The sequence below is a fragment of the Solanum verrucosum genome, unplaced genomic scaffold (genome assembly GCF_900185275.1).
Source record: "Solanum verrucosum unplaced genomic scaffold, falcon-dt-bn FXZP01000239.1, whole genome shotgun sequence".
NCBI lineage: Eukaryota > Viridiplantae > Streptophyta > Magnoliopsida > Solanales > Solanaceae > Solanum > Solanum verrucosum.
This window is the reverse complement of record NW_026020009.1, coordinates 223,887-240,969: the sequence shown is the minus strand read 5'-3', so window position 1 is coordinate 240,969 and position 17,083 is coordinate 223,887. Positions and strand designations below refer to the sequence as shown.

Here is a 17,083-nt window from a genome sequence, read left to right as displayed (position 1 = left end):
CCATCTTTGGGTTTCAAAATACCCTTTCATTCACCTCTATGGACCTATATTACCCTTCTACTTATTATTTAAGAGTGATAATTAATCCTTTCATTAATGACGTGGAAATTTTTAATTGGCTGAAGTTTAAAGTTAACCTAAAAATAATAATAATTTCTCCTAAAAGTGCCTAACTTGGACAAAAGGCTTGGAGTTGATAACTGGAATTCCTTTTGAAGTTTTAAAAGATAAAGTTGCCCCTTTAGCTCCTGTATGCAGAGCATGCCTAACCCCAGAGCAAGTCCTCAGTGTTAACACATTAGAAATTCTCCTTACCGGAGTAGTTTGAGCTGAATTAGGTTCAGAATGTGATTTCCCTCTAACTCCATTTCCAATATGAGTATTGGGGTGTCGTATTTTCAATGGGAAGCTCTAAAACTTTCATATTGGAGGTCTTGAGATGGATCGACGATGGAATTAAGAGGTGTACGAAGAGGAGGAAAAGGAAACTGAGTGAAGAGGTTGTGGAAGTCACTCTTATTGGACTCGGTTGGTTTCAAATTGGTTCGAGAAGTGGATCTAAGAGATAAAGAAGAAGCATCTTTCAACATTTTCTCTGCAAAATCGAAGAAACCTCACTTGTGATTTTGTAAGATATGGGTTTGTAGAATTTTAAGTGGATCGGGTAGAATTTAGTTGGATCAACTAATTAAAGATTGTCACGTCATGAAAGAATTAATTGTTACTCTTAAGGGTCATTTGGTAGAGTGTATAAGAACAATGCAAAATAAGGTGTATTAGTAATGCTTGCATTAGTTATGCCTGCGTTATTTCTTATACACTGTTTGGTTTGATGTATTAGAAATAACAAATCTTATATAAGTTCTATTAAAAAAATGTTTGTTTACAAAAATGCCCTTCACACTTTATTTCTTTGTACACTTCCTTTGCAACAAGGTTCTTTGCTAAAACATCAAAAAAGATTTCTTTGCTAAAACATTATTTACTCATATTCTCTTATTTTTTTCAAATATAAAATTAAATAGTTGTTACAATATTGAAATAAGATTTTCTACTATATTAGAAGAGTCGGTCCCTATTGGTATCAACATGTGTGTTTTTTGTCAAATTTCAATTTAGAAAGGATACTGTCGTCATTTCCATTAACTATTCAATTCTCAATATTGTGCCATCTGTTTTTGATTGCCACCATTATAACAGGTGGCTTTCATGCATTTCCTTTTCCATTCCTCTTTTCCTCTTTTTGTATTTTAATCAATTCCTATCTGAAAAAATTATTGTTGTAATAAGCAAAAGGGAAAAGAAGGAAAAGAGAGTCTTGTCCATCAGCTTGCACTTGAATTTTTTTCATGTCTATAATGTTCTTTGAAGAATTATCTACTATGAATTATTTCAAGAATTTGCAATGTTGTTATAAAATATTGTGTCTAAAATTTGTTATTTGAATTGTAAGTTCACTTTATCTGCAGTTTAGGAAGTATGGAATTAAGGGGGACATTCTTTTTTTTTACAAGGGTAGGAAGTTTGAATTGATATTTTCAGACATAAATTATTTTTTGACTTCTTTAATATTCTTTTTTTTTCATTTTTAGTGTAAAATCGGATAAAATAAAAAGAAAAAAAGTATGAATGGAAAAGGATTAAAAAGCTAAAAAATAAATTATATTTTTTAGCTATATTGTAATTTAGTTTTATATGTATAAAAAACATATTTGGGACATTTATGATAAATTTTACAATAAAATAAATAAAAATAAATAAATTTGACCATTAAAATACTAAATTCAAATTAGTCTATCATTATAAATAGTCAAAAGAAAAAAAATATGTGAGAAAGAATATACCCCTGTATGAATCATTTTTTTTTATCCACGAGAATAATTTGTAATTTACATCTTTAAAGCATACTATCACCAACTTAGACTTTCATCATGTAACATTTGACAACTTGCTCACGAATCTTTCACAATCTTATAAGCGTGGGTCATGACAATATTCTCTTTTGTGACTTGCAACCCAACTCACCCATTTGATTAGGCCCTATCCTCATTGTTTATTATGCGCAAACACTAGCAAGATAAATTTCAAGAGGAAAAGCACAGCTACATTAAAGCAAAGGCGGACCTAGTATTTTCTTTCAGGGGTGTCAATGAATGTAGTAAAAAAATAGCGAAGATGAATTTGAAGAGGAAAAGCACAGCTACATTTACTGATTAAAGAAGCAGTATATGAACTAGGCAATGATGCAGCAGGTAAGTATTAAGTTCAAAATGTTTGCTGGAAACAAAAAACTCTTTGTACAAAAAAGCATGAACACTGTGCAAGAAAGCCCTCTGCTGTCAAATCTTAATCATACAAGTAAACAATATCTCCTCTCCAGTTTCCGTGGAATGTAAACACATCTAAGAGGAGTCTGCTCCAGTATACCATCTCGACAAGTTTCATGCCATTGTTTCATCCAAGAATCTGAAACATAGGAAACGGTAAATTAAAAAGTCATTTTTGGCAACATTTCCTCCGATCCTTGGGAAATGGAGAAGCAACTCGTTGCAAACAACCACGAAAAAGAGATTTTAGTGAAAGCAAGAACTATTAAGATATACAGGTATTGCTAAGGACATGTTTAGAGCCTATGAGGCACTCTTTTATATAAGATTCAAGACATAGCAGTTTTTTTCTTAAATTATAAATGTTTCAATGAATTATCCTTTGCTATGAAGCAAAAGTAACAACAAGTGTGCATATATATATGTATAGATTTATCTTTACTGTCTAAAGTATAAAAATCAAACCAGTATAAGATTATGCCTTACTAAGAAACTTATATGAATTTACATAGGATTGCTCTTAGAGAGTTTTCAATTTACAAACAACAATACAAAAAAAAAGAAAAAAAGATAAAGGTAAATAGGATGCTGTATAAACAGCATTTTGCAATCTTTTATTTACAAAAACTGACTTACCTTGAATTTTCTAGCTTTGTGCAACCAGAGTCTCCAAAATGAAATCAGTCTTGCATCTAAGAATCGTGTGTCAGCCGGGATATACATTTTGTACCTGAGCTGATATTGAGTTTACGCTTCTTTTGTATAGAAAAGAAGAAAAAATAGATTTCAAGTGAACATCCAAAAGGGAAAGTCTAGAACGCTACATAAGTCTGCAGCAAGCAGTTAAAGTATCATAAAAAAAGGACATGGTACTTGTTGGTTGGTTGAACTACTCATTCATTATTTACCAAAAATACTTGTTAGTCTTTTATTTTCATTAACTCATAGAAAAAGGTTATATTTCATTAAAAGAATAGTTTCGCTTGGGCAAATAAGCAGCTGTGTACTAAATAGTTGTTGGTATCCCCGTAATGAAGAGTAAAATGTTGAGAGATTATGTAGTCTTTACCAAATGCTCGTGAAAGAGTCTACGGCTGAAGATTCTGTTCATCAACAAAACAACGTGCTGGTTCCTCCGTCGAACATAACCAACCCTGTTAAACAATAAAATTGTGTCATGAGAAAAAAAAAGAGTGCAAAAAAAAAGACTTGAAAACTTGTTATAGCATTCTAAATGAAAATTCACCTAACGTAATTGCCGCCCATGGATTTTGACTTGAAATGCCACAACGACGTTCTAGAAAAACCTTGGAACTAATAATCAATGAGAAAAAGATATATAAATATTCATGATTAAACCATATCTTGAAAGTAATATAGATATTCATAAATTTGTTTCAAGTGGAACAGAAAAATGTTTGGAGAATGGAGAAGAGTGACTCGTGGAAAATAATAATTAAAAATGCGACTCGGAAATTGAAAGAGAAACAGAGACTTACGCAAGTCCTGAATTATGCTTCCCCCAACTTCAATTTTTTCAATATGCGAAATGTTGGACCACTGGGAGTTTGGGCCACTCCGATTGGTGCAACTTTCTTCTAACTGTGGGCAGCCTTTAATTTCCAGCTTCCATAATTTGGTGAGGCGCCGCATGGCATCTCTGGATGGCAGATGCTCTAGTTTCTCACAGTTTTCTAAACTTAACTGTTGCAACGAAACAATGTTGCCAAGCCCATCCGACAGAGCTTCTAACAATGGACATTCATCTACACACAGATATTGTAATTTGGGCATGACATATGAGAAGTCCAGGTTCTGTAGCCGTTTGCACCTCACTAGCGTTAATGTTTCAAGAGAAGTAAGGTTGCCAAATCTATGAGGAAGAGCCTCGATTCCAAATCCATGTATTTGGATCTCTGTTAAGTCAGAGAGTTGCATAAACTGATAGGGCAGAGAATCCCAGTGACCATGTCCATACACCCTCAATTTACGAAGGGACAACAGCTGCTGAATGTCATTAAAAATCAATTGGAATGCATCAAAATCCACCATCTCTGAGAAAGGACCAATATCCAATATCCTTAACCGGGTGAGACGGTGAAGGCCCCCTGAGGGTACACTAATCAATTTGGGACAGTCTGATATATCCAAACTGGAAAGTGAAGGCATTTCCCCCACATGTAAAGGGAATGAAACTAAATTGTCACAGCAGCTGACCATCAAAGATTCCAGAGACCGACAATGCTCTAGCATTCCACTTGGTAATCTGCTCAATCCATCACAATCCCATAACTGAAGACATTGGAGGGAAGTCAAATAATTCTCTCCACTGGGAACAGAAAAAGAACTGAAATTGGTGCAGTGCACAATCCTTAAGCTCCTAAGAGAATGGAGATCGTACAAGCTCGGTGGCAATTCACGAAACTCACTGCAGCCTGAGACAGAAAGGTGTTGAAGAGAAACGTTATTGCGTAGCATCTCATCAGGAAGACAAGTGAGCTCTTTCACAGAATGGACAGTGAATTTTATGAGAGATGTCAAGTTGCTGCACAAGTTCAACAGTGGCATTTCACTGTCAACTAGGACAATCTCTAATTCACGTAGGATTTCAAATTGATTCGGAGTACTTTTTAACAATGGACAGAAACTAATGCTCAACTTCTCAAGCCCAGGAAACATTCTTACCCCACTTGTTGTTGGTATCAATTCCACTCCCTTCCACTCAGTAAGGCTACGCAAATCGTGCAATACAAGTTCTTTTAAGGATGGGAACACTTGGATATTGACATTATTGCTGCTTGATCCCTTGTTGTTAACCCCAATACCATAAAATGTAGTTCCAATGCATTCCACATCATGGAACCCTGTCAATGCAAGACTCCGAAGGAATTTCAGTTGGCCAAGAGATGGAATTTCTTTGCACATTTTGCAACCAATTAAATTCAACTTGACCAAATTTGGTAGCGATTCTTCACCGAACCATGAAGGAAATCTAGTACCCAAATAGTTCTTCACTTGAAATATTTTCAATTCAGGATGCGGTTGAAGGCCATCCAACACATGCTCATCATTGATCTCACATCCTTCTGATTCGTCATGGGACCATAGATATACCAGCTTGTAAATATTCAATTTCTCCCGTAGATATGCCGTTCGAGCTTCTTCTCTATTACGAACCAATTGGAGACCATTGATCTTTAATTCACCTCTAAGGTTCTTCAAACCACCTAATTCTTCTATTCGACAACCTTTCTCTAAACCCACATTGAAATACTGTAGGGTCTGAAGACAAGTCAACTGTCCCATGTTAAGTGGCATCTGAGACGGAGAGTAATATATGTGTCTCAAACTTATCATATTTCCCATCTCATATGGAAGTTCCTTGAGTGAATAGCAGTTATTGACTCTAAATGTTTGCAAATTATAGAGCTCGCAAATGGAGTCGGGCAAGGTTGTGATCTTAGTGTTCGAGAGATCGAGATATCTCAAGTATATTAGCTTCCCGATTTTGGCCGACAACTCCTTGATTCCTGAACAGTATAAATTTAAAACTCTCAAGAACTTAAAGCTCAACAACATGTCTTCCCATATATAATTGCTTCTCCAAAACAGTGTGCACAAATGTCCTGGCTCATTTATCTCATCTATTTGATCACTTGGTGAGTCCCATCCAAAGTATCGCACTTGAGAAAGATTTTCTCCTCCATCGCCCCTCGGATCAAATAGTTTAGATTTTAAGATATCTCCAGCCAAATCATGGACAAGATCGTGCATCTTACAGCGTGTTATATTGTTGTGCTTATCTAGCTTAACATCTTGCAGCAAGGAATTTCGCAACAAGATTTGAAAAAACCTGTGCCCAACGTCTTCCATCACGGTGGTCTCTTGACATGGACGGAGAAATCCTTCTGCCATCCAGAGTTGGATTAGTTGGTCCTTTTCAAACTCAAAATCTTTTGGAAACATTGCAAAGTAAGCAAAGCATTTTTTTAGATGTGGAGATGGTAGATAATCATAGCTGAGTTTTAGGATTTTTTTTATGCTATTTTCTCTGTTATCATCTTCACCCGCAACAATGGGGTTGCCATCAAGAATTGCTTGCCATTCATGTTTTTCCTTGTTGTTGTGTAAGAGGCCTCCCAACACACTTGCAGCCAATGGTAGACCTTGACACATTTTAACAATCTTGTTGGCCATGCTCGCTAATTCTTCTGGAACCCTGCCATCAACAAATGCTTTTTGTTTGAAAATAGACCAACAATGATCTTCTGTTAACTTTCCCAAGATATGAAGATCTGTTGCTACTGTGGATGCCACCCGCTTCATACGAGTAGTCACAAGAATGCAGTTTCCTCTGGATGTATTTATTCCTCTCAAGGTGTCAACGAACTCATGCCACGATGTAGAGTCAACACACCACAAATCATCCAGGACTAGCAAATAGTTTTTTCCTCCCAATTCATCTTGTAACTTCTTGACTATTATATCTCTCCTTTGAACCTCAATTTTCCTCTCTGTCAACGATTCGAGGATTTGTTCAAGAAAGCTCTTTGTTTCAGACATTTCAGGTAGACACAGCCAAATTCTCTTTTCAAAGATTAGCTTGATGTGTTCATCATTGTAAATCCTCTTAGCCACAGTTGTTTTCCCTAAACCCCCCATACCCACTATGGGAATGGTGGACAGAACAACATCCTCCTCTCTCATCTTCAAAATCTTCTCCTTTATCTCAACAATATCCAAATCTCTACCAACAACATCTGAAGCAACTACTAAGGAATCTGTTTCTCGAATCGGTAGTATTTTCCGAGAAGGAACTATGAGTGAGTGGAGACCAAGGTCCTTGGCTACCTTGTTAATAGCGGTCAACTCTTTATTAATACTGTTGATTTTTCGAGACATTTTGCTCTTAAAAGCAGTATGAGTAAAGAAACCACTGACCTTTTTTATTGGGCTGTTTCGGATGTTCATCACTTTTGTTTTGAGAGATTCATATCTGAATCGATCAAACACATTTTCAGCATCTTCAGCAACTCTCTCAAGCCTGTGGAGCCATTGTTCAACAGACTGTTGTTTCTCAACTTGTGGTGTTTCAACATCATGAATGAAAGCTTGGATTAAGGATACATTTTGTGTCAACATTTCGAGATCTTTGTTGAAATCCCTTGAGCTGTTGAGCTCCTCAATAGTGAGAGAAATCAACTTTTCAAGTAAAACTTGAACAGTAGCACCAATTACAGGATCAGCCATAGTTGTGTTTGCTTCTTCATAAAATCTTCTTTCTCTTCACCAAAGTCTTCTCAAAGTAAGTCTTCTTTTGGTAGTTGTTTGCAGAGCACTAAAAGGAAGATAATAATTCATATACAATCATTCAAACAGTAATAAAAAATGAAAAAGGCTAAATACACGTGGATGAAGAACAAGTTGAGTCTAATATCCTCTTATTTAAGTAGTTTTTTGTTTTATTTGTACAAGTAGTTTTATTTTACATTTTATTTGTACAACAACAACAACAACAACAACCCAGTGAAATCCCACTAGGTGGGGTCTGGGGAGGGTAAATAGTACGCAGACCTTGCCACTACCTCGTGAAGGTAGAGAGGCTGTTTCCAGGAGACCCTCAGCTCAAGAACCACATCTCAAAGTGACTTACATTTTATTTGTACAAGTAGTTTTATTTTATTTATATGAGTAGTTTTTTAATTTTATTTATGAACAAAAAAAATAAGGCCCTAAATAAGTAGTACAATTATCTATTCTCTTACACTTGTTGTAAATTATACTTAAAAAGACTCAAAGAAAACTAGTTAAAATTACTCTATGTGTTAGGCAAATGTGGCTTTAATTAAAACTACTGAAAAGGGACAAGTATACCTTAAACTATCATTCGTTATACTTTTAAGACACTAGTATCCTTACCGTCTAAGTTTTGGGATGTATATATCCTTTAGACTAATGGAGAAGCACGTGTCTCGATCTTAAAACCTATCCGAAATTTACTTGATTTCTACCCATAACAAAAAGACCACCCAAATAACTTTAAGACACACATCCAATTTCTAACCCAAAATCCCCCAAAATACTTCATACACAAAAGACTTCAATTTCAAACATTTCCAAAACACAAATCTCTTTTTCCCAATAGAAACATGAGGTATCGATCAGTACCAAAAGAAACTCACCATTATGTTTACAGGAGAAGAGGTGTTTTCACGTCAGCTCCATCTATGGGCACAATTACAAATACTTGTCAAAGCAGCAATTTGATTTGAACGACTCTTCTTTCACAGTAAAGCAAACCCATTTCACCATTTGTCCAACACAATTAGAAAAGGGTAGAGAACAGATTTTTTTAGCTTTCAAGTTCGCAACTTTATCAATGAAAAAGAATAACCCTCAATAATGATTACGACAAAAACAACCTTATTGCAAGTAAAGTAAAGCAAAGAATTGAGGGGAAACAAAGAAGTTAATAAGTATCAAATTTCAAGATTTTGTGATGACAGGATCAGAATCCGCACCGGAGTTGAGCTTTGGTGAAGAAGAATTAGTGTTCTTGACAGAGCAAGATACCTTTAAGCTTCAATGTGAGACTGACATTTCAAATAGTCGCCTTATTTTGGGGGGTTTGGGTTGTAAATGGGTGCAGATTTAAGTTATTTGGGTGAGTCTTTTAAATATGTAAGAAATTAAATAAATCCTTTGAGATCCTGTCTTTTCTTTAGTCTAAAGAGTATACACACAAGAAAATTTAGAGTATCCTAAAAGTATAATGAAGGTGTATTTAAATAAGAAAACTTTCAAAAATAGCATATATTAAGCCTTAAATAGGACTTTGTAGCTATAGTTTGCTTAATTACGAATAATAACAAAATATTAGAAGAGTGAGATCTAGGAGAGAGTGTATTATTGCAAATTTTGGAGGAAAAAAATACAAATATGAACTGATTTGTATAAATGAATACATATTAAGAGGAGAGAAGCGATCGCAAGAGAGGGAGGAGAGAGATTGTATTTGCATTGTATTCTGTATTTATTTTGTGTCGTATTCGAAATACAACGGCCTATCTTTGGTTAGAGCCATTGCATAACCTATCTTTACAATAAAATGGTGCATACCGTTCAACTCCAAATGGTAAGTACTCCTGTTTCCAGTAGTTATAAATGCTTTATATTACGAGTTTTAAATATACTCTTAAAAAATCAAACCATATACACATTTAAGAGACAATATTACGAGTTTTAAATCTACTCTTAAAAATTCTTACTTATAACAGTTTAATTACGTGTTATAACATATCAATTAAATTTAACTTTATTTAAAAATCAATTAAAATTTACTTTATTAAATGATTAATCTTTTTATATTTATATATTATTAATTATTTAATTATATTGATTGCAGTTCCTTTTATATAATTAATAGGTGAGAGAAATAATATTAATGAGAGAGAATCAATTTGTAATTATCTATTACACCTTTTAAGCGATTTTTTAACTTATTCAAATAGCTTTTATTTATTAATGACTATTGGGGCATTCAATTTTTTTAAAAAAAATAAACTTATCACCCTATATTTTAACATGTAATTTTATCTCTCTTTAATCTTTTTTTTTTTCGCTTTTCTTGATGTTTTTTTAATTTTTAATTTTGATATTGTTTTTTTTTTAATCTGATTTTTTTAGAATTTTTGAAAATTTTATTTCGTTTTTTATTTTAATTAATCTAAAACTTGATTTTTTGAGAAAAAAAAACCTTTTTACTTAAGTTTTGAACTTGTTTTTGCTGTGTTTTTCAATATCTATAATACTGTTTTGTTGGTGAAATAAGTATATTTAATTCTGAAATTTGTTGATATATATAGATAATATGAGATCATAAAATCTTTAATAAGGATTTCTTAAGTTTTAGCTTAAATATGATAAAAAAAATCACACTTGAATACAAAATATAAATTGAAGAGAGAGGAAAATATTGAACTTGTATTAATTATTGCAATTTAGACTTTTAATTACATGTTTTGATTTTTGGGTGATGTATATTTCTTTTGCTACAATTTCTGACAACAATATATAATATGCATTGTTTTACAACCAGGTTTATTCTTCCCGGATTTATACCCGTTGGATACTAATTTTATACATTTTTATTTTTTGTCTTTGTTCTAAAATTTCAAGTTGGATACCAAGTGTATATAAATTGGATAAAACATTAACTTGTTTTAGATTGTCTAATTTGGTTGAAATATTAGTTACATTTTTTTTTCATTTTCAAGTGGGATATCTGTTGGATACCAATTGAATACAACATTAACTTGTTTAGGTTGTCTAATTTGATTGAAATCTCAACCACATGTTGATTTTTCAATTTTCCAATGGGATATCAATTCAATACTAAATTTATACAAATTGGATACAATATTAACTAGTTTTACGTTGGCTATTTAAGTTGAAATCTCAATTACATATGTTTTTTTTCAATTTTACCACTGGGACGTCAGTTGTATACCAATTTCATACTAAGATTTGACTTAATTTTTTCAGTCAATATCAATCGCATACAAACATTACCTATTTTTTTAGTATACATTTGAAAAACACTAAATACACAAATGATTAACTAGCACACATAATAAATATTCTGATATTATAATTCATTAACTTAAAAGACAAAATAAATCAAAACATGAGTTTGCCACAATAAAACAATCAAATAAAAATAAAAATAAATTATGTCTTTTTTCCAGAAGGGTAATTTGAACATGTCTTCCTATTGTGTTCCTCCCAACGACATGTATTGCACGTAATCTTAGACCTCTTGAATTTCACATCAGCAAACCATTTACAAGTTGTGGTCTCCCTACAGTTCTTTTTGAACTAGGCGACAATAATTTCTACTCCGACACTTTTTGAATTGCATATTTTTCTGTTTCATCATAAATTATTGTGTCAATATTATATCATACAAAAATACAAATAACTTTTATACATATGTTATATCAATATACAAATTTCATACTATTTTTATGCTTACAAAATTCATACAAAAGTAAAAATACATATGTTATTTTAAAACAATTTCATATGTAATTACAGAATACAAAAGTAAAAACACATATGTTATATCAATATACAAATTTCATACAATTCTTATTCACACATTTCTTACCTATTTCATGCCAAAAGTTATCAATTATTCATACTAGGATCATGCCACTAGAATACCAAAATAATTCCAACTTAGAAATATTAATTGTCATTTCTTTAATAAACATTATACCAAATTCATTACATTATTATTCTCAAAATTCATTACAATATAATGCGAAAAAAAACCCCAATCAAACCAAAAATCATACCAAAACATTATCGATTGTCATACATGCTTCGTAGTATAAGTATACAAATTCCAAAGAAAAAATTATCTATTTTTTTAACCAAAAATATACCCAAAAAAAATGCGTCAAACAAATAATGAACAAATTCAATGTTCATACCAAAATATAACGTTATACATTTTTAAAAAATGCCATAATTCAAATTATTATACACAACAAAAATCTGAAATCAGTATACAAATTTCATATAATTATTATGCACATTTTTCATACCTATTTTGTCACTCCCCGAGCTACCCCCGAGACGCGGACACCGGACCTAGGACCACAAGTGATCCCAAGCTAACCCTGCTGGCATGATCATACTAAAGATAATAAATTGATGTTGAAGCTAAATCATACAAAAAATGAAAAGATGGGGAATACCCATATACTATAACTTAGATAAATGAAAACTGATGAGTTTAATACAAAGAAGATATTAACTCAATACTAAGTTGAATCTAACTATGTCTGAAATAAGCATCTAAATTCACTAGAAATGTTGGGACATGCCCCAACTAGATCTAGCAAAACTGAAACTAAAGGACTAAAAGCTATAAAGATAAACATATCACTAGTCCTCGAAGAATGATGACTCACCACTAATGTTGTTGAACTGAAGATCGAGAAGCGATCTAAGCGTGATCTGAATGCTGAGAACCTGAACCTACATCACGAGAAGATGTAGCGCACGTATGCGTCAGTACTTGAAAGGTACTGAGCATGTAGAATAGAGTAAATCTGAAATAACATATAACTGAACAAAGCAATAAAACAATGAAATAATCTGAACATGATATATATACAGAATGCTGAGATAACTGAATGCAATGACCAATTTATAACATGTTGAAACTGAATACTGGATATACTGATAAATGGTCAATGCAATAGGATCTGACTGAACTGTAGGAGCTACTAATAACCGACATAAAACCACATGAGCTAAATGTGGAGTCCGATGTATACGCCCCATCGAGAGGACCCAATACACCTGGCTAAAGGTGTAAAGGCATGCTGGCGTGATCACTAACTGATATTGCCCACAGAGGGGACTTACACCTACGTGGCTCGTAGTTCTGGGACTATATGGGTACGTTGAACCCTAGTCCAACTCGGTATTATGCTACTCCCAATGGATTTAATGATTAACTGGTTATGGCTGAATTTCTGTAAATACTGGATAACTCAAAACTGAACATACAAACTGAGAATGCAATAATTAAACTGATAATGATGCATTAATAACTGAGGCATGTATAACTAAATAACTGAGATATCTGACCTAGAATGTGTAATTCAAGAACTAAAGAAATACATAGCTAGGGTTCTAAAATTCATGCGAGAAACGATGTAATAACATAATAATCTGATTTGGAACATGTTAATAACTAATTCATGATGATCTGTTGTTATTCTAGAAACCCTAGGTCTGTTCGTAATCATGGAATCAAGAATCTGACTGAATTCTAGGGACCTAATGGGCGAAAGGAACCCACTAGTTAAATCCAACATACCTGGTGACAAATTCCACGGAGAAATCTTTCGATTCCGAGGCTGGGACTAAAGGAAACTTGCTGCGTTCTTGAACTAGGGTTCTTGACCTCTTTTCTCCTCTTAGCGTTCTAATTTTTCTACGTTTGATTAATGATTTGACTTAGGCAAGTTCTAGTTATGTTTCTAGGCTTAAACTGACTAAAACCTCATGATTTAGGGTTTAAACGACGTATCTAAGGGGTTAAACGAAATAGGAAAAAACCAAAAGACCCCTGACTTAACTGCTGTCGGAGTGACTGACGGACGGGATTGACGGGCCATCACTCAATCTACGGTCCGTCGATTGGGGTCGTCGATCGAGTCTGCCCGATAGGGCTTCACTAAAATGAGCATAACTTTTTACCTCGGAGGTCGGATTTTAGCAAACTCAGTGGCGTTGGAAAGAGGATTCAATTATTTATCATATCATAGGTCATGGGACATATAATTCCTTTTTTGCTAAGAGTTATGACTATTTGAAGTTGACCCAAATCACAATTTTCATCTAACTGGCTGCTAACCCTTACCTACGGTCAGACCTACGGACCGTGCATCGAATGACGGTCCGTGCTGGTCAACCGTCAATCGGTACTAAGCTGGGCTTTAGAGGTATCGATCCACGGACATGAACCACAGTCAGTGACCTGACCTACGGACCATAGGTCCTGCCGTGGGTCAACACTTAGCCGAATTTTTGGCTGAGTTCTGGGGAAGGTTGCTGACACGAACCACGGACCTGCAGGACGGACCATAGGTCTTTCTACGGTCCGTGGATGGTGCCCGTGAGTGCTACCTGCAACATCAAAAATCTGCCAAAATTATACCTATTTCATGACATAAGTCGTCACTTTTTCACAGCAGAATCATGCCACTATAATACCACTTTTAACTATTAATTGTCATTTATTAGACAAATAGTATACGAAATTCATTCAAATATAATTCTAAAATCGTACCAACATGGTATAACCAATATACCAAATTCAAATAATTTTTATATAATTTTTTAACCAGAAACATACAAAAAAATGAATGTTCAAACAAAAATCTATACCAATTTCAAACAAATTTTATGTAATTTCAAAAGTGAATATTCATACCAAAAACGCCATAATTAAAACTATTATTCACAAACAAAATATGAATATATTTTTTCTCAGAATCACTGTTCATAATTTTTTTGAACGTTTGGTTTGTATTACAATACAAATAAAAAATCGCAAAGAACACTAACCTGAAGAATCCCATCTACCACCATGTTTTATTAATACTAATAAGAAGCCGTCCAGAAAATAAAGATTATTGAATAAAAACGAATATGAATTAGATGAGAGTGACAAGATTCTGGAAAAAAATCGAAGAGAGAGAAACGTGGAAGAAAATGGATGAAATCAGAATTTTTAATTAATTTTAACAAATCAGAGTGAAATAAGGAAACTAAATATTCTTAATTAGTTTGAATTTCCTTAATTTATGCTAATTAGTAATTATCTTCAATCAATTCAAATTTAATTAACACACTTATTTCCGTTTTTTTACCTTCTTTTTTTTTCAGAAATGAATTATTTTTTTTTTATCTTTTTATTTTTTTCAAAACAAATTTTTACAATTATTTAAAAAAAACTTTTTTTTTTTAAGAAACTGTTTCAACTTGAAATTTTTTACTGTTACAACGTTTAATTCTACTGCTATAACTTGAAAATATTAATCTAATATATGTCATATATGAAATTTTCACATGCTTTATTAGTAAACTCACCAAATGCATTATCTAGTGAGGAGTTGTGTTTCAGTACCAAGACACAGCGCATGAATTTGCAACAAACAGTCGATATATCAAAAGAGGACATTGCATGCCTTGTTGATTTGGAACACAAGCTCTAGATTTGAACCATCATAGTATTTGCACTTAAAATAATGCAAATGCCAAGATAAATTTCAAAATGGAAAAAACAGAGCCAGATGAGAGAAGATATATATCAACTAGGCAATGATAAATTACATATATACTAGACATAAGTAAAGACACTAGCTTCAAAGTCACTCGAATGTAACTTTCATATATGATCGGTGTCTATTTCAGGACCTAAGGAAAGGGGATCCTTGGGAGTCATTTGTACATTCGTCTTTGGTGACATCTATGATACTCCTTTTACACTTTTCTTCCCTTCGTGGCTAATGATTGTCAATCTAACTGAGATGTGAGGCAATCACTTATTGTAGCGTTAGCAAGAATGGTATCAGCATTTCAATGCCATCACGTCTCTGTGCAATATATCCCAATAATAATAAAAGGCACCACCAGCTACTTCCCAAATGGGACATGATGGAACTGGAGTCTGCAGCCACTCCATCGGTGAGAATTTGAGGAAACAAATCTTGAAGATTTATTGATATCCACAAGACAGGAAAGACTGTATCCAGAGTTCAACCACATGCCAAACAGCAAATAATCAATGTAAGTTCACATTCTTATTGAACTCTAAAACTTGCATACAAGAACACAAATTGCTTATAATTAATATTGAGACAAGCCTAGTTGTCTTTTGAAATTTTAAGAGTCAATGGGGCACTCTTTGCTGTAAGGTTCAAGACATAGCAGTCCTTTGAAATTTCCTTTTTGTTCAAGTAACGAGAAGTGTGACTATTAAGAAAGTTATATAGACCTCTACTATATATGAGACTTGGTATTGTTCCTTGAGAGTTTTCAATTAACTAAGAACAGTATACAAGATAAAGGTAAGTAGGAAGATTTGAAAGCGGCATTTCAGGGGGGAAAGGAAAACCATTCATATAGAAAAACAAAGTATTGATCTAAAATCCACCATTTGCAAACTTTTTATGGACAAAAACTAACTTACCTTTAAATCTCAAACGACATACAATCAGAGTCTCCAAAAGCACCACTGATGCAAATTGAATAGAAGTCAAATTTCGGTCAGCTTTTTCGTCTCTACATTTCACCTCCTCTTATGCAAAAGAAACTATAATATACCAGATATGTCAAGCTAATGTTATGCCAGTAAAATACTTATCTATACTTGAAGAGAATGAACAGTTATCTTATTCAAGAACCATACCACTTAATAACTTCCATTATACTATGTAATGAAGAGTACTACATTCGAGGATTAAGTGAAACTCTTTATTGAAGGATAAACGTGCAAAACAAACGAAACGTTTGAATAATTTGAGTCATATTCATACAGAACTTCTTTTCTAGAACTAGTAGAAAATAAAAATTAAAAATGTGACTTATGCAAGTCCTGAATTATGATTCCACCAACTTTAGCTTTTGGAATATGGGAAATGTTGGACCACTGGGCGTTTGGGACACTCCGATTGTTGCAACTTTCTTCTAACTTTGGGCAGCCTTTAATTTTTAGGTACCATAATTTAGTGAGGCCTCGCATGGCATCTCTGGATGGCAGATGCTCTAGTTTTTCGCAGTTTTCTAATCTTAATTCTTCCAAAGAAACAAGGTTGCAAAAAGCATCTGACAGAGCTTCTAACAATGGACAATCGCAGATTCTTAGATACCGTAATTTGGGCATGGCATCTGAGAAGTCCACATGTTGCAGCCGTTTGCACCTCACTAAATGTAATATTTCAAGAGAAGTAAGGTTGTCAAGTCTATGAGGAAGAGCCTCGATTCCGAAATCACATATATGGATATGCGTTAGGGCAGAGAGCTGCATAAGCTGATAGGGCAGAGAATCCCAGTGCAAATGTCCGAACACAAGCAGAGTACGAAGGGACAACAGCTGCTGAATGCCATTAAAAGTCAATTGGAATGCCTCAAAATCCACCATATCTGAGACGGGACCAATTTCCAATTCC

At 33.6% G+C, this 17,083-nt stretch overlaps 1 protein-coding gene across 1 annotated transcript in view; it reads right to left on the bottom strand.

Moving 5' to 3' along the window:
• Positions 1–17,083, bottom strand: part of LOC125819799 (putative disease resistance protein RGA3) — a 130,264-nt gene that overhangs the window by 86,073 nt on the left and 27,108 nt on the right. The window contains exon 2 of the mRNA XM_049499240.1: positions 6,494–6,827. Within this exon, the coding sequence (XP_049355197.1) occupies positions 6,494–6,827 (334 nt within the window). The remainder of the gene's footprint in view (positions 1–6,493; positions 6,828–17,083) is intronic.